Source organism: Chiloscyllium plagiosum, chromosome 13 (genome assembly GCF_004010195.1).
Source record: "Chiloscyllium plagiosum isolate BGI_BamShark_2017 chromosome 13, ASM401019v2, whole genome shotgun sequence".
Classification (NCBI taxonomy): domain Eukaryota; kingdom Metazoa; phylum Chordata; class Chondrichthyes; order Orectolobiformes; family Hemiscylliidae; genus Chiloscyllium; species Chiloscyllium plagiosum.
Window position 1 is genome coordinate 48,185,584 of NC_057722.1, and position 19,833 is coordinate 48,205,416.

Consider the following 19,833-nt stretch of genomic DNA (forward strand, 5'->3'; position numbering starts at 1 on the left):
CAGACTTGTTCAACGTTACAATCCTGGAAGATCAAGACTTATCACTTGAACCAACAGCACAGGGAGAGTTTCTGAAACCAATATATGAACTGGATGGTCTTGCAGACTTAATTATCAGTTCCATCTCAACATTTGTTAAAAGATATGTCAAAGTTTCGTCTGTTGCTTGCCTTGTACTCTACCAACAGATCTTGAAGGAAAATATCTTGCCACATTAGAAGTAAACACTACAAACTTTTACATTGCAATATGTTCTTTATTTTCCAGTTTTGGACGTGAAAAGAGGCATTAATTTTAATTAAATACTTAATAAAGCAAAAAGTATTTACACATTCATTTTAAACTGTAATCAATGAAGGATTCATTCTTGTTGATAATTACAAGCACCTTATGAACTCAGGAATTCTATAAATACAGGAGACACTGCTGCACTTTATCAAAGACAGCAGAAATAACATGGCATTACATTAGCAATATTGCGGAACATTTATTTACAGAACTGTCCTAAAACTGTTCTACATTAAGTAGAATCACCTAGGAACTGTACTGTTTTTATGTTGTCTAATTAAACTGTTAAACTCTTACTGATTTTTAAAATCCACTACAGGCTTGTTCAAGGCTTTTTATACAACTCACAGGCATAAGAACAGAGGGGTTAGGGGTTGAGTGCCCCTCCCCTCAAAATAAATCTAGTTTAGGGAAGCCAAGTTGATATATCCTGGAATCCCTAAATTTGTTTGCATCGTTGGTAATTTAACACCAACAAGGTAGCCACCATTCTTTATTAAAAATCAAAAAATCCCCACCACTTTCCTATGCCCATGACAACCACCTAATTTTAAGGACCATCTCAATAGCCCTAATTTCTTTTTCTAAATAGTTATATTTGTTAGACATGAACTGATGTTAAAAAATAGATAAAACCTTGAAGTACCAAGGGTTTATTGAATAGACGTTCTCAGAACCAAGCACTTGATTGTGCAAAAACTCAAAGGACAGTTCTCATCTGCCTGATGCATTCACTATGTGATTGACTTCTGTCAATCATGATTTCTAATTTCCTTCTGATTCTTCTTCAGCTTCTCTTAACCAAGTGAAGAAAGCTGTCACAGATTTCAAAGCTACTCCTTTGCCTTGTTGCTCAGCTGGGTCTTTACTTGACTCCCACTTGTAAAAGGCTTCTTCGGATATAACATCCTCATCATACAAAACATCGAAAAATGTCCTTAATAAGTCTGCAAAGAACATAGAAAATAAATAAGAGTTTTAACAAAGCAGAGTTTCTAAATGGGATGCTCTTCAGAGGGTCAGTGTGGACGAGATGGGCCGAATGGCCTGCTTCCACACTGTAGGGATTTTATGATTCTAAATATGCAAGGAGAACAGTCAATTATATGTGAGGAACATTTGATGCACATGGTTTTTGAAAGGTTTGAATAGGGCGATATGCAGCATTGAGGAATAAATCTGAGTTTATCAGTATGCATCAGCCACTCAATCGGAACTTGCAACATTAATCATTCCTTTTCCTGTTGGAAATGGAGTTATTCCAAATAACTAAAGTCATCGGTGCAACTTGAAATCACATGCACAGAATTAGAATTCAATGTCTACATAATATTGATGGCATATTGAGCTGAAAATCTCAAATGCCTTTCTATGAGCTTTAAAAAGTGATCAGATATTTACCCACAAAGATGGAAGGACACTTCGAAGGGCTCAACACCTTGTTCTCTACCTTCTGAGCAAGACGTTGAGAAACTTCACTAATGGAAATCTGCAAAGTGGTTTTAGTTCCATCATATGATGCAGTTTGAAGGCCATATTGTATACAATACTTACTTGGTGGCTGCTCTAATTTGGCCATTAAGCCCTGAAGGGCATAGAGTGCTTGCAGTTCACGCTGGGGATCAGAATCCAAGTATTTCGTTAGGACCTTGACTCTATTTTGGACAACCTCTGTATCCACACGAATTGGGTTTTCAACTAAAATAGGCAGGGAAAGGAGTGGAACATACAGAAGAAAAAGTTAAAATACTGTCTTATGTATCAGTAGATATTCTCCAAAAATATTATTTAAAAAAAATCAAAAATGTACTTACATACAACAGCAGAATGACAAACCGATTTCATTAATGCTCTAATGAACACTGATGAAACAATTTGCTTTTCATCAATGTTGGCCTGCAACAGAAACAATTCAATGTAGCAACTGTAACTCCCACATTTGCAACCGTTTGGCATGTGTACACATACTGCATTACAAATCTCCAAATCATAAATCTGTGTATACACAACACATATTTCCCCAATCAATTTAAAACAAAATTAAGTCTCATCACAATATCAGTCATAGCTAACTTGGTAGCATTAATCGGAGTCAAAGTTTGATGCTTCAAAGCAGTACTGTTGTTCTGCATGTCCCATCAGGAGGACAAAATATACAAACAAACTATTTTGAAGAACAGGACCCTAACTTATATTTATCATCTCATTCACCATCACCAATATGGGTAATCTTTCATTTTCTTTTCAAAAGACATCATTCACAGGATATGGACATCACTGGCTTGGTCAGTATTTATTGCCCATCCCTAACTACCCAGAAGGGGGGTTAAGAGGCAATCGTATTGCTGTATCGGCAGTCATATATAGATTGAGCCAGATAGGGATGGCATATTTCACTCATTTAAAAGGATACAAGTTTAACAAATCAGCATTTTAAAAAACTCCAGACTTTTATGAATTCAAATTTCATCATCTGTCATGGTGGGCTTCGAACCCATATTAGATGGAAGTTATGGAATGCTAAACTGACTTTACCACTCAGCCACTGCCTTCCCTATCTGGTTAGGTGGTTAAACACACTGCACAAAATCATAAGCTGCTGGATTTCTTGCATTACAAAGACTTCACCTCATATGTACTTACTTACTTACTAACTAATGTATTTTGGGACATTGTGTGGTCTTGCTAAGATCTTAAAAAAATTCCAAGTTTTTCTTTCCGCAGACTTCGCTTGCCCAAACGATAACATTTTTTTGAAAAAACTAACTATAATTTAGTAAACTTACTTCAATCCAGTCAAATATTCTTTGGTTGTCAGCTTTCTCCTTGATCAACTTATCAAACTGTTCACACAGGTCATTAAAAGATATTTCAGTTTTGCTTGATGATTCCTCATGATTAGATTCATTTCCCAGAGTAAACTCCACTTTCTATTAAATTAACAGTGAAATACAAAAGTTTCACTCTGGTTTTTCTTGCATGTACCAAAGAAAACAATTAAAACTAAGTCAGAAAGGTCAAAGACTGCTTTGGACCACTGAACAGGTTGCAAAGAATGCAATGGAGATTTCAGAGGTTTTAACGAGTACACTGAATCAGTCTTTACTCCTGAAGATAATTTAATAATTGTTTTAATGTTAAATATTTTCTTTTTACAAAGAAAATCTTAACGTTTTAATATACAGCAACTGAACCAAATTATATCCACCTGAGGATCCTCAGGGCAACTGGACATATTCTGTACATGTTCAGCTTCTATTTTTAATGGCTCAATGCATTCTGAGTCAATGGAGTCTCCATCTTTTAAAAATATTATTAAGCTGAATCTAGATGAATTATAGGTATTGATACCAATAACAAAGATGATTGAAAATCAAAAGCAATACAAAAGCTTGACTTAACAAGAAAATTAGATCACAATAAACTAGCAAGAAATATAAAAATAGATGCTAAGAGCTTCTACCAAATTATAAAATGACTAACTTAAAATGTTGGTTGCTCAAATAGTGAAAATGATGAATGAAGAATTGGAACAAGTATCTGTATTAGGTGAAAACAACTCATACCACAAGAAGTCACAGAGCAAAATGGAAATAAACTAAAACAGTAAAACTGGACAAAAATAAAAGGGACAATAAAAACACAAAGTACAGAATAAGTTCACCTCTAGCAGCGTCAATGCAGAACTCCCTGAGAATTATATCAGCCTCAACTGTTTTTCTCTCTCCACGGATGCTGTCAGACCTGAATTTCTCCAGCACTGTTTCTATGCTAGATGTTTGAAGTATTTTCCTTTTCTGTAAATGGGACTAAAGACAAAAGTCCTTGGACCAGATGGTCTACTACTTCTAGTCTTTAAAAAGTGGCTGCAGGGATAGTAGTTTTGAACTGTACGGGAGTGGAGAGTTTATGGGGACAGACAGGGAAGTGGAATTGAGGCCACAATCTTACGGAATGGCAAAACACCCCTACAGGAGCTACTCCTACTAAGATCTTCGAACATGATTGCTTGGAAGAAGTGCGACATAATAGGGACACAAAATTACTTCACAAAAGGTCAGATCTTGAAAATAAAATTGGTCGATGAGGGTATTCCACCAGACACTGTCTTTAACTTCTAAAAAGGGTATCAGACTGGAGATTTCTTTATAAGCTTGGAAATTAGTAAAAATATACAGTGCTGAATGAAAGCAGACAGAATGTGGGCAAAAAGTAAATTATGGATGAACTGAATCACCAATGGTGGACAGCAAGGACCAATGACTAGTACTTTTATTAACTGTTTGGATGAAAGACTTGAGGCACAATCTGCAGATTTGGAGATGACATCCTCGGTGACTATAACGTAAGCAAACTTTCACACCATGTCCTTTTCCACCTGCCTTCACATGGAGAGACAGCTGACCAAACCATTCTTCTCTAATGTCTCATCATTACTGTCCAGCTGGGTGACTGCTCTTTTCCAATTCCGTTCGTCACTACCTAATCGTAGCTAGAGTGTCATTTGCAATGGCTTATTTGCTCAGGCAAAGTTACCTCTGGCACCTCAATGGATCCGTCCTTGGCTCCGTCTAATTCACAGTACACACTGCCCTTAGTGCCATCATTTAAAAGCATGGCATTAGTTCTATGCAAGCTCTACCTCACTGCTACTTTGCTCAAGTCCTCCACAATAGCTAACATAGAAAGCAAAAAGTTCCTCAAAAATGTTGTTTCAGCTCCTACTCCAAACTCAGTCAGCCAATTACAGACTTCATCCCTCCCCATTTCAACAGTCTGAAATTAAGCCAATTTGTTCACATTTGACCTCAAGATGCATTTCTGACCTCATTTATGGAATTACTAAGACACCCACACCAACTTTCATAACATTGGTCTAATTGCGCCTATCACTGAATCGCTCACAATCAACATCTATTTACTAGCAACTAGTCTAGCTATACAAGTACTGTGGCTACAGAGCAGGCTGGAGGCTAAGAATATTGTGGCAATTAACTTACCTCTTGATTTACCAAAGCTTGCTCACCATCTATAATGCAGAAGAACCTTTGGTCCAACTTGTCCATACCAACCCGGTATCGGAGTCAGAGATATACAGTACAAAAATAGATTCTTCGAACCAACTCATCTATGCTAACTGGATTTCCTCCAACAACTTGCCCACTACCGATGTCAGGCTCACAGGTCTATAGTTCCCTAGCTTTTCCTTACCACCTTACTTAAATAGTGGCACCATGTTAGCCAACCTCCACTTTTCCGGCACCTTGCCTGTGGCTATGATACAAATATCTCAGACAACAATCTCATCCTTAGCTTCCCACAGAGTTCTAGGATATACTCAAATCAGGTCCTGGGCATTTATCCACCTTTATGCATTTTAAGACATTCAGCACTACCACCTCTGTAAAATGGACATTTTTCAAGATGTCGCTATTTATTTCCCCACATTCTACATCTTCCATATCCTTCTCCATAGCAAACTGATGCAAAATACTAATTTAGCCTCTCCCCCATTTCCTGCATTTCCACACATAGGCGCACAACATCAAAATTGGCCTTACTCCAATTTAGAACTTGAACTTTTACATCTGGTCTATCGTTTTCCATTACTATATTAAAACCAATAATTACGATCACTGGCCCTAAAGTGCTCCCCCACTGACACCTCAGTCACCTGTCCTGCCTTATTTCCCAAGAATGCTAGATGGTGGGTCTTACCCTGGCTGAGTGGAAGGGGACTTTTTTCCTATGCTGTCAGCCATTCCTCCAGATAACTGAGGGCAACATGATCCAAGTGGCAAGCTCAACAGGATCTATCATTGTGCAAGGCAATTCTGGACTGACCAGGTTGCACATCAGCGTTTTCATGAAGGCACAGCACTTAGGATGACAGGCACTTCCAGGATATTCTGGCAGCAGTGAATTCCTCCAAGTGCAAGTGGTAGAATTGGGTCAGCACAATAGCATCACCATAGAGCCAGGCTAGATAGTTAATGAGGAGAATTTGAGAATGATATCGTGAGGAATCTCACTGGGCCTCACAGAAACACTCCATGAAACTCAACAAGATTTACACTTGGTCAAAATATGACAAGATCCGACACCTGGTTACTCAGGAAATTAGAGAAATAGGATAATGCAGAAAGGTGGAATTATTTAAAGGCTGTGATTGTTGACACCAACACATGCGCATCACACGCTGCTTTGAATCAAATGTGCACAGACTTTGGGTTTTTCTGGGGGGGGGGAAGGATAAAGAGATTGGGAGGAGGCACGGAGGGCAGGGAGATTGGGATCAAGAAGAGAACAGCTCCTGTGATCTCCTCCTCTTCTCATCTGGGAATACCCCACCAGCCCCCATGACATCCCTCTTCCTGCCACTGAAACCCACTCCAAAATCATGTGAACAGTTCCCAACGCAAGCACAGTAATGCATTTGTGCAAAGTCTACATGACGCACTGAGTGATGGAAACAGTGAGTTCCTTAATAAGCATGCCTGCATATTTGGCCCCTAGTTGACAGTGTCAGCAAACATTCCCTTGTTGAAAAGCAGAGTAGAACGATACCAGTCTTTATATTCTTTGGAATATACTAACTCCAACTTTGGCAAAAAGCAATAAATGCCACAGCAATAATAATTGCAGAAGTTTTATTCAACTATTAAACACAAATGTAAACTGTCAATCTATACATGCTATATTACAGTTTTAACATATGTCATGAAACTAAACAAACGGAGGTCTCTGCAAAAGGGACTCAAAATTCGTTAAAGGATCCCAATACCAATCGCAAAGTAGGATGTCTTGGCAAGTTCAGCAACAATAGCATTATGTACATGTGCTAGAAGATAACATTTTGTGTCAATGGACCTATTGTCAAATATTATGCCTCTTGCATCAAAGCAATACACAAAACTCAGTTAGAAAATTTACTCGGCACCAAATAAAAAAGTGTACTGCTGCCCCTTGGGCTCAAGAATACAAAACTTAATAGAAATACCTTCTCTGTGACAAATTGGTTGATGTCTTTTTCCTCAGGAAGGAATTCCTTCCAGCTGAGACCACCTTCTCTCCACAAAGAGCCTACCTTTTTACGGCTCTGCAAGATTGAGGAATTCAATGTGAGAATTATCAACTTTAAACGGCATGGACACAAATATAAACTTGCATCAAGTAATCACAACTTACCATTCCTTTGCAAAGTAAACACAGTAGATCAGCAAGCAGAAGGCCAGCCTTTCCAATAGGGATCAGTGGTTTGGCCACTTCTCTGCCAGGAGAACAAATTTATTTCAGGAAAAGTCTTAAGAAATTAATTTCACAGAAAATTCATGCAAAATCCTAAGTGACCCAATAAAGAATGTATTATACCATTTTGTGAAAGATATATGCTACACATGCAGTTCCAGAACCGAAAGCACATACAAATTCAAACATTTGGCCAAATTAAAGTTTTTTAAAAATCCTCAACAACTAGGTTGAAAAGCTTTTCATACTCCGGAAAATCATCATTTAAATTTTCAACGAATGGAGGCCCATAGTCTAGCATACAGAGGAATCTGTGCCACTTAGTCATGTACTCAAAATCACATTTGCACCTACAGAAATATGCTTGTGCTCACATTAAACCATGTATTACTCGATACTTGGTTTTGAATGGATCCAACAGATAGAGTCATAGAGATATACAGAAACCCTTCGGTCCAACCCGTCCAGATATCCCAACCCAATCTAATCCCACCTGCCAGCACCTGGCCTATATCCCTCCAAACCCTTCCTATTCATATACCCATCCAAATGCCTTTTAAATGTTGCAATTGTACCAGCTTCCACCACTTCCTCTGGCAGTTCATTCCATGCACATATTGCCCTCTGCGTGAAAAAACTGCCCCACAGGTCCCTTTTATATATTTCCCTTCTCACCCTAAACCTATGCCCTCTAGTTCTGGACTCCCCAACCCTAAAGAAAAGACTTTGTCCATTTATCCTATCCATGCCCCTCAATTTTGTAAACCTCTCAGGTCACCCCTCAGCTTCTGACGCTCCAGGGAAAACAGCCCCAGCCTCTTCAGCCTCTCCCCATAGCTCAAACCCTCCAAACCTGGCAACACCCTCGTAAATCTTTTCTGAGCCCTTTCAAGTTTCACAACAATGGCAAGCATTTTAGCCTTCCATTCATGTAGCAAATGATTACAGCTTTCAACCACCTCCAAAAATGTACTGCTTTGCACAGACAAGATCCAACAAACAGCTGTGGAAATAAATAACCAGCCGTGGTATTGTTTTGGTAATCATGATTAAAATAGAAATGTTGGTTTATAAAAAATTCTGTTCTTTAGGTAGTACAACTGCATTTTAACACGGACCTTTGTTTGAAATCTCATTTGAAGGATGACAATGCTAACAAATTCAGCTTTGTAATGAGCATCAGTTCAGATTGAGGAACTGATCTGAACTCACACACCGCTGTTTGATCCAGAGGGAAAATCTTTATAATTTAAAATTCCCAGTTCATACAAATGATGGCCTAGCATTCGTGAGGTCATCATATTCATCTACCTTTAGTCATTCCTGTCCTAAACATGAAATTGGAAATTCAACAGCCAATCTGAACAGCTATTCTAAAAGCCAGGAGCTACTCAACTAAAACTCCTCAATCAGAAATCAATAATCTTAATTCAATAGTAGCACTCTCTCCAGAGTCAGGTTATGGGTTACCGCCCTATGCCAAGGCTCTATCTAGCACAGAATGGCTTTCTTCTTGCTGCGCTGCTTTTCAGATGTGACTCGTAACGAACTTGAAAGTTCTAGGACAGTATTCATCATGCAACTAGGTGTCAGCAATGTCGCAAGTAATATTTTATCTCTTACCAGAATCAACAAAATTGATTCATTCATCATTTTATTCATTGCCGCTTAGTGCACATTCACAGTGATGTTTGCCTGAACTTTAAAATTCACTGGATTTAAAGTGATATCTGTTATGATCAAGGATTTTAAAGAATATTTAAGAACAGAAATTAATTTACATTTACAATATTTCCATTTTTGCCATATTAATGCAATTTTCATTTTTTGACTTAATTCCTAACATCAGCAAAGGTTGTCACCATTACCTGAAAAGATCTCCCATTGGTAAGCCTCCATCATATAGCATGTGAACAATTAGTTCAGCAAGATATTGCCATATATGTGGGATATCAATTTCCATATCTTCAGCTACTTCAAGGATTTCATGTAGTCTGTGGTATGCAAATAAAAACACAAGTTTATAGTATAGAACAGTATTGAACTAATTACGTAAAACTGCTTCACAAATTAAATATACTGGCATGCTCAGTCCAACAAGAAAGGATGCATTATTGAGGTGGCCCAAGTGGATCAAGTAACAATGGAGGAACATTTAAGAGACAGTAATCATTGTATTATAAGGTTCAGGATGTTGGTGGAGAATGACATGCAACAACCAAAATAAAAAAAAATAAACTGGTGGAGAGCTGACTTCAGTAGGACAAGAACACAGCTGGGCAGGATTTATCCACTAATCTCGATGCAATCAAACAGTAACTGAACAATGGGCTACGTTCAAAGACCAGATATTTCAGGGATAGTCAAGATATATTCCCTCAAATGGGAAACTTGGGACAAAGAGTCTCCTGGATGGCAAAGGAGGGAGAAATTAACATGAGGGGAAAAAAGTTCACTTAAGATAGGCATATGGCAAAAAATACCAAGAGAACCAATGTTGAAGGTTTAGAGGGAAGGTCAAAATGTAAATAAGAGAAGCAAACAGGAATTATGAGAAGTGGTCAGCACAGAGGGGAATCTCAAAGCATTCTATAGGCATATACAGAGTAAAGTAACAGTTAAGAGAGGAGTAGGTCCAATTGAGGACCAAAAAGGGGATTCGCACTTGCATGACTGAGCTGATAAATGAAGACTTTGCATCTGTCCAGGCAACGATGACATGAGATGAAGTTCTGCCACTAGAAAAGTTCCAAAATTAATACACATGTAGTGTTGGAAGTATTACAATACTTAAACTTGACAAGGAAACAGATGAGACCCACTTGAGGATTTTGAAAGTAGTGAGGGCAGACGTTGTGGGCCAGCAGACTGGAGAATTGCAAACATCACAGTCTTGAAGGAAGATTTTAAGGATAACTCCAGCAATTTCAAGACTAGTCAATTTAACTTTGGTGACGGGATGGGGAAGCATCTAGAAAAATACTCAATAGAATTAGTTGTCACATAGAAAGAGGCAAGGTGATTAGGAAGAGCCAACATGAATTTCAAAAGGGGCAATTGTATTTAGCTGAGTAGCCCTTTTCTAAAAGGTAACAGCTTGATGAGGGTACACTGTTCACGCATGATTTACATGGATTACCAAGTTTTGATACTGTGCTACAGAGCAGCCATGAGAAAGGTTTAGTTATGGGCATCATAAATCACGGAAAGGAACATGAATCCAAAACTGACAGTGATAGGAAACAGAGCAATGGTCAATGGACACTTTTTTTAAAGCCAAAGTAAGGATTGTAATGGAGCTTCCCTAGGGAAGAGATCTGCTTTGAGATCTTTGCTTTTCCTGATATTCATTCAGATGTAGATCTTCACGTGCAGGTGAATTTCAAAAGTGGCAGATGACAAAAACTTGAAAGAGTTGTAATTTGAGAGACAGCAGTATGGAACTCCAAAAGGACAAGTTGGAATGAACAGATAGGTGCCTCTTGAAGTGCAATGTAGAGAAAAAGTGTGAGGTGATGGCAGCATGGATCAGAACTTGGCTTAAAAATACACAACAGAGGGAAGGTATAGATGGACATTTCTCAGATTGGAAGGGAGTTGAAACCAGTGATCCCCAAGAACCAGTACTGGGATCCATGCTTTTTCTGATTACATAATAATTTGGAGATGGGTGTTGAGGGCAAAAATCTCCAAATTTGCAGCTTATGTGAAGCTAGGGAGAATAGTAAATTGTGATGATGCTGATCACCTTCAGAGACATTGACAGGTTGGCAAAATGGGCAGGCACCTAGCAGATGAAATTCAATGCAGAGAAATAGACTCAGATGTACAGCACGGAAACAGACCCTTTGGTTCAACTCGCCCATGCCAACCAGATATCCCAACCTAGTCCTACCTGTGAGCACTCGGCCCATATCCGTCCAAACCCTTCCCGTTCATGTACCCATCCAGATGCCTTTTAAATGCTGCAATCGTACTAGCCTCCACCACTGCCTCTGGCAGCTCATTCCATAATCACACCACCCTCTACGTGAAAAGGTTTATAATGGAGCTTCCCTGGGGTCTCTTTTATATCTTTCCCCTCTCACCTTAAACCCCAGGGAGAGAAATGTGAAGTTAATGCATTTTGGTAGAAAGAAGAGACAATCCAGGCTTGGCAGTACAATTTTGGGGGAGAATAGGGACTTCAGGATTCACATCCATAATTCTGAGGTGGTCAGGCAAACTGAAACAGCTAAGACAGCTTATATGTTCCTTGGGTTTAGAAATAAAGGCATAGAGTATATGAGCAAAGGAACGATGCTAAACCTCTACAAATCATTGGTCAGACCACATTTGGAGTAGTGTTCAGCTCTGGGCACATTGCTTAAAGGATGGTTAATGCCCTGGACAAGAGTCCAAAAAGATATTTACTAGAATGATACCAAGAATTATGGATCTTTCATACAAGAAAGGATGAGAAATTCGGCTTATTGCCTTGGAGCAGAAAAGATGCCTTTACTGAGGTGTTCACAAGGATATTCCTTTTCCAGTAGTTGGTACCGTAGAACCCCTATAGTGTGGAAGCAGGACATTCAGCCCATTGAGTCCACATAACACCGCGCTCCCCCCCACAATCAAACAGCATCCCACCCTAACTCCCCCACCTACCTTATCCCTGTAACCTCATTTCCCATCGCTATACCACGTTGCCTGCACATTCCTAGACACTATTGGCAATTTTGCATGGCCAATCCAGCTAATCTGCACATTTTTGGATTGTGGGAGGAAACCCATGAAATCACAGGGAGAACATACAAACTCCACACAAACAAGTCATCCAAGGCTGGAATTTAACCTGGGTCCTTGGCCATGAGAGGCAGCAGTGCTAACCACTGAGCCACTGTGGCACCCATGTGTCAGTAACTAGGGACTGCAATTTCAAGATTGCCAAAGAGTCTTGAGGGAGATGAGGAGAGAATTTTTTAGTGAGTGAGTTGTTAGGATTCGGAACACACTGCCTGGGAGTGTGGTGAAGGCAGATTCCATAGGAGGTTTAAAAAGAGAGGTGGATGTATATTTGAAAATGAACTTACAGGGTTAGGAATAGGGCTAGGGCTAGAGAATTGAATCAGCTGGGTAGACAGAGAGCCACTACAGGCACAATGGGTCAAATGGCATCTTTCTGTACTGTAAATTCAATGATTCTATGCATTTCGGTTGGACGAACACAAAGACAATATAAAAATGACGGTACAATAGGACCCGGTGTACACGCAGAAATCAAAAGGTGGTAGGACAAATGGAGAGAGCAGTTAATAAAGTATACAGTGTCCTCAACATTATTATTATGGGCATAGAGTAAAAGAGCACGGAGGATATGTTGGGCTTTAACAAAACATTATTTGACCTGAGCTGAAATACAGAATATGGCTGTTGGCGCCACATTATAGGAAAGATGTGAATGCACTGAAAAGAATGCAGAAACAATTCACAAGAATGTCTTTAGGAATGAGACTGAATGTTGAGTAATAAGGATAGATTAAATAACTTAGAACTGTTCTCATTGGAAAGGCAGTATCTGAAAGGAGATTTGATAAGAGGTTTTGAAAATCATGAGCGGGCTGGATGGAACACTAGGGACAAAATGTTTAGCACATAAAAGGAAGAACAAGTGAGCATGAATTTAGAAAGTGATGAGAGAACAAAGGGTGATGGGGAAAAACAAATTTCAACACAGCAAGTAGTTAAGACGTTGGACGCTTATTTGCATATAAATAGCACACAGGTATATAGGAAAAATACAGGAGATAGGTACTAGGTGATGATGGTCACTGCAGAGATGCTGCAAACACAACAAGCTGAAAGGCCTTCTCTCGCACCATAACAATTTTATCAGACATTGTGTTGAGTTTTGGAGTATGGCTGATTGGGTTTGGCCAACAGCTTGCCTGTAGCAGACAACCAAGGAATGTACGTTTTTCATATGATCCACCATTCTTTGGGAAGTATAAATCATCATATGCATCACACTAGCACTGAAATTCATATGCTATATTACTCATTGGTGAGATCTGTAGATCATCACCGTGGCTTAACAGCAGCTGTTAGTCAAGAACACCACTCATGTTACTACTGCATAATGAGCAACTGAATCAGCTAGCTTCACTTGTTGCTTGAACCTTACTCTTCCAGGCCAATTGAACACGATCTCTTCAGGTGTTTGCAATAGGTATTACCTGTATCCAGCCAGCCCCTCAAAACAGCGTCAACATTAGATAAGATTTCACAATTGAACATTTGCCAAATCATTCAGAATATACTCAAATATGCAGACATTTAAAGATTAACAGCTAGGGTTGCAATGTAGAAAATTTATGCAAACTGGAGAATATACTTATTAACATAGTAAAAAGAAAATTTGGCCCTAACATTGTCACATATTTCACTGATTTGAAATAGTTGCAATCAAATAATTATCTGGTTCATTTCTCAAAACAATGCCTTGACCAGAGTCAATCTGTCCAATTTAGAGTTCAGCAAAGCCTGGCAGTTAGCAGTCAGTTATTTAACTAGTGCACAGCAACATCTCTACCAAACAGAATAAGACTTGCTAACCAATCAGAATATACTTGCCAATCATTTCTGTTCTTAGTAAAAAATCTTGTCTTCTCTTTACATTATTGCTTACAAAACATCCTGATGCACGCAAAACAAAAAGCTTCAAAATGCCTCTTTTCAGCAATGCTCGAGTTCTATATTACCAAACAACTGAGTTCAATATTAATTAAATTTAAAAAATGGTTTACTGGTTCCAGTATTTACCCTTTGCAGTACTGTTCCTTTGATAGAGTACCAGCTTTTACAAGGTGATATAACAGAATTCCCATGTGTTCTCTTGCAAGTGCACTTCTCTCCAAAGTTGATTCAATGCCACTTCGAACAAAGATGTGCAAAGTCTTCGGTGATTCAAGCTCCTGCACGCACTGCGATGCTTCCTACAAAAAAATTAAGCCTGCAATTTATTTTCAGAAATTCCACACAAACCAGTGTTTTATAAATTTGCTCAAATGTTACATTTGCGTACATACAATTGCATGTTATCAGTAACTACATTATTCTGTTCCTGAAATATGGCCATACGGTTAAAGGTTAATTGTTATAAAAACTGTAATAATTGCACAAGTTTCTTGATTAATTAGCAGGCTGTAGGCATTGTGGTTTGGGTAATTGCTATAGTCAGGGAGGTGGTCTACAAATTCTGAATGTCTTCCTTAGTTTAGCTGTACTTTGCCAAATCCGCTCCAACCATGACAGACATAGCTATGCTATAGCTAAGTTACCGGTTGTTAAGGGACCTTCTTTGCAAAAGAAGCACAGCACAACACTAAAGACTATAGCACTGAAAACCTCAGCTAGTTTTAAAGAAGCCCATTGTGTAATCTAGAACAGCATAATCACCTAACCAAACTCTATTGTCTAATCAAAAGTAGTATGCTTATTTTGCACTTACCTTTATATCATTGATATGCAAATACTCTTCAATGATTGCCTTGGATTTCTTTTCAAACTCTTCCTCGGACAGGGCAGGTTTATCAGGTGTCACAGAGACAGGCTCAAGCTTAACTATAAATTAAAAGGACATTAAGATTTTCTTTAAAAACATGGAGTTGAATTACTGCAGCTTTTCCGCAGCTCAGATGACTATAAAATTTACATTCTACCATACAGTGCGTCCACAGCTCTCAGGTGCCCGACAACACCATACCAACCAGCTTCCCCTTTGGTCCAATGGTCACCAAATGCAATTTTAATCAAAGAGTTTTACAGGACTTGGGCTCAATAGTTCTGCACCAGCCATCAAGTAGCTAACTATTCTAACCCCACTGTCCAGCAAAGCCCACAACCGTTTATGCTCCAGTGTTTTAAGTGTTCAGCTTAATATGCAACTGTTGTGATGGTTCATGTTGAGTTTTCTTGCAAATCCTGTAATTTGAAGACTGAAATACTTTTGTAATGGTTTTTGTTCAAAGTTTATGAATGAAGCATATTTAGATCTTCAGCTTAACACTCCGCTAACTGAGATACTTTCCAACAAAATAGAACAGTCCAGCTAGGCAAGTTGCTTTCATTAAATCACGAATACTCCCAAGTAAGTTGCAGAAAACTTTGCCTTTAAATTTTAATCCATCATTCAATAGCCATCTGACACTGATCTCAAGCACAGAGGCTTTCCCTTTCAGGAGCTCTTTTAGGGCGGCATGGTGGCTCAGTAGTTAGCACTGCTGCCTCACAGCAACATGGACCTGGCTTTGTTTCTTGCCTCGGGTGACCGTGCAAACTCCACACAGACATTCTCCCAGTGTCTGCATGGGTTTCCTCCAGGTGCTTCGTTTTCCTCCCACAATCCAAAGATGCGCAGGTCAGGTGAATTGGCCATGCTAAATTGCCCAGTGTTAGGTGCATTAGTCAGGAGTAAATATAGGGTAGGGGAATGGGTCTGGGTGGGCTACTCTTCAGAGAGTCGGTGTAGACTTGTTGGGCCAAAGGGCCTGTTTCCATACTGTAGGGAATCTATAGTATTAGTGCCTGCACCAATGGAACCACTGAATCTTAAAGCTGACTACAGCACACCTATTCTCATACCCTCGATAAGATTACACGGAACTCATTTTGTGAAAACTCAGTTGTCACTGGGAGCACTTCACAATACATAAAGACCTAAGATCACTAACTGCTCTTTTTTCGTTTAAAAGATTATTTTCAAGCTTGCAAGTCAGAAAACAGCAATTCAATAAAAGAACGTCAAAACAGAGACTAATGTGGTGATTTGAGTGGAGGTGTTCTACAACTCAGTCAAAAACATTCAACACAGCTCTAACCAGTTCTATTTAGCAAATATGGAAATAGTAAAATTGCACTTTGCTAATTTCTGGAACATCTCTTGAACAAATAGCATAATGAAAACTAGACTCCCACAGCCACCACAGTGCAAAGGATTTTATCCAACGTATTGAAGAGGTTATTTACACTTGAAATCCCATGAATATAACTGAGCATTCCAGGAAGATCTATGGTAGACCCAAAAATCCTCTTCCAATAAAAAAAACTGTGGATAAAAGATACAAGGTATAATCTCCTAAGCAAAGTACAAAGATGTGAGAGTATATCCCTAGTGCTAACACCATACAGTTACACCAAACCTACAAGTAAAGTCAGCAACAGCTGAAGCTACTGCGACAAAAGACTTTTGAGCAGTATGGTTGAAGGGCTATTGTAGTATAGTGACATTGTTCCTAACTCTGAGCCAGGAGGCCCAAGTTCAAGTCCTATCTGCTTCAGGTGTTTATTAACAAATGAACAGGTTGATTCAAAATTAATCTTGAACAGTGTAGTTCAAAGCTCTTATGAGGCAGTTGTAGAGCGAGGAAGACGAGGTTCAAGTCCTATCTACTCCAGGTGTATAGCAACATCTCAATAGGTTGATTAGAAAAATATTTTGACAGTATGGCTTCTGAGCTCAAATATCTCAGTTAGCGGAGTGTTAAACTGAAGATCTAAAGCTTCTTTGTTTTGACAGTGAATTCCCTCCATTTTAGGGGCTCTTGGGGTTCAAGGGAGGTGTCCCTAACTTGAGACGAGGATACCTGAGCTGAAGTCCCACTCGCTCCAAAAGTATGCAACATCTCTGTATAGGTTGATTAGAAAATATCTTGAACACAGCGTGGTCAGGCTCTTGCAGCAGTGTAGTATCCCTACCTTTGAGGCAGGAGGCATGGGTTCAACTTGCACCCGTTCCAGAATTCTCTGAATCAGTTTTGTTAAAAAATATCTTGAACAGTGTGGCTAAAACTTAAGAATACATTGTTCGAGTAGTAACCTAATCTTCTTGAATACAACTGACATTAGAACCTATTAAATCAGGTATGAATTAATAAGAGCTGCAACAGATTGTGGGATTTAAAATAATCAAAAGGCGAGTGAACCCATTAATCTAATCATAAACCACAAAACAATGGATATGCACAGACTGCCCAAGCCTATGCAAAATTGACAAGAATATCGCAGTAGGCATTGTGATAATGGTATTCAAGAACCATCAATTTCTTTTACTTCAATTATCTGACATTCATTGCCTGGGATTGAGATGGTTTGAGAAAAAGGAAATAAACTGATTTGAGGTGGCTACAATGGGCACATGACAAGTTTGAATTGTGCTATCAAGAAACCAAAAATAACCTGCACTGAAATTAAGTTGCCATTAAAAAAGACTGAAGGTAGTCACTTATGTATGTATCCCTGTTTGATTTATACCTTCACATAGTTGGGTACAAAAGTCACTTATAAATTAAATAGCTGAGACATGAGAACGAGGAATACACAAAGGAACTGTACTTTCGGCAACAGCTTTTCTGGCAGAGGGGAAGAGAAGAAAATTGATTTGTGACAAAAAAACTGAAGGCTTCCTCTCTCAGCCTCTTGAGAAAGTGCATCTGGTGAAAAGACAAAACTGAGAAACATCCATTCACCAAGAACTCAAGGATACGTGCAAATTTAGCCATTGCTGAAGATGCAAGACATCAATTCAGCAAACACAGGCTCAGGTTAAAAATTTTTAAGGATATTAGCGACTTTTTAAAATGCCTATTTTTAAAAACTTCTTTTTTGCACTAGGCACTCGCCCCTTTTCTTCACTTGATACTCATGTTTGATATTTCATTATTTTCCTTGGGATTAATCAGGCAATAAAATTCCACCTTCTTTTGCTCAGGAAAATCATGCAATTGTCTCTAATTTTGAACCAGCAGACAACATTTAACTTGAAATATGAGAATAACTTCACGCTAAGAATGTGCATGTGTTTTGCCAAGAACACCTCCCTACCTGGACATTAACATAGTCAAAAAGATTTTGTGGAAGGCAAAAAGAAAAAAGTGTGATCTCAACAGTGCATACAAAGACATTCAATTAAGAATCTGGTCATTTGTACTACAGTAGCGGTTCCAGTAAATCTTGCTGGAAAAGACTTAAAACAAAATCAGTAAGAATGCAGCTTAGGACCACAGCCTCAGGGCATGGTTCTGCATATATGTATTTTTCTTTTAAATCCCATTTTACAGAACAGGTTTTCAATGAGAGAAGAGTTATTTTGCATTTAATAAAATATTAATTAGAGCAGATATATTTTTCAGAATTGTTTTAACATTTCATATTCTGTCTGGTTTTGAACTCCAACAATGCTAAACAACTTACCAGATTCTCTGCTCTGATCTCGCACATGTCCTCGATCTCTTTCTTCTGTCATGCTGGCTACACGTCTGACTGGTTCTTGAGAACTTCGTCGCTCTCGCTCCCTGCTTCGGTCATCTACTTCTTTGCTGTAGCTTCTCTTAGTAAGTTGAGGTCTGTTACGATCACTTCTCTCCAGTTTCTCAGCACGATCACTTTTATCACTCTTTTCACCATGATCACTTTTCTCATTTCTGTCGTGACGTTCGCTCCTTTCAAATCTGTCTCCTCTCTCACGCTCGCCTTTTTCACTTCTATCACGACTTGAACTGCTCCTGTTGCCATCCCCCACAAAATAAAATCTGTATTACACAATTAACTAACTCAAATTTCACATTATTGTATGCAATTTTTAGCTTTGCTGGATTTATTTTAAAAACAAATTTAGTTTGAGAGAAAAAAACTATTTTGCATTTATCCTTATATAGCATGGGCTCATCTTGGGGATGAAACACTTTCTGATAAAGCACTGTATTTCACAGCTATCAATTTCTAATTTTACAGCAATAAAAATACCCAGATGTAATAACTGCACCCTTTGCATCTGCCCAGAGCCTAAAGTAATGCAGAATATTTACTTTTATTCCCAAAGTTTTGCTTTATATCTGACATCATACCATTTGAAAAGTGATACAACTGCTTTAGCTTTGCTTTTTAAATGTACATTTTATGCACAGCTCCAAAATGAGTTAAGTCAAGTCATATGCTGCTGCTATTTCCAAATTAAACAAAAGCATTGAGTATAGGAGGTGGAAGATCAGACGACAGCTGCACAGGACATTGGTTCAACCACTTTTAGAATATTATGTGCAATTCTGGTCTTCCTTCTATTGAACGCACGTTGTAAAACTTTAAAGGGTTCAGAAAAGGTTATACAAGGACGTTGCCAGGTTGGAGGGTTTAAGCTATATAGGGAGAGGCCGAATAGGCTGGGACTATTTTCCCTGGGCCATTGGAGGCTAGGGGGTGGCCGTAGAGATTTTTTTAAGTCATGAGGGACATGAATAGGGTAAATAGACAAGGTATTTT

General features: G+C 38.8%; 1 protein-coding gene across 1 annotated transcript in view; it reads right to left on the reverse strand.

Moving 5' to 3' along the window:
* Positions 1-235: 235 nt before the first annotated feature.
* Positions 236-19,833, reverse strand: part of LOC122555982 (eukaryotic translation initiation factor 4 gamma 1-like) — a 110,794-nt gene continuing 91,196 nt past the window's right edge. The window contains 10 exon segments of the mRNA XM_043702322.1: positions 236-1,235; positions 1,843-1,986; positions 2,103-2,184; positions 3,075-3,218; positions 7,289-7,387; positions 7,477-7,558; positions 9,405-9,530; positions 14,341-14,513; positions 15,029-15,141; positions 18,769-19,079. Of these exon segments, the coding sequence (XP_043558257.1) occupies positions 1,054-1,235; positions 1,843-1,986; positions 2,103-2,184; positions 3,075-3,218; positions 7,289-7,387; positions 7,477-7,558; positions 9,405-9,530; positions 14,341-14,513; positions 15,029-15,141; positions 18,769-19,079 (1,456 nt within the window). The 3' untranslated portion in view covers positions 236-1,053.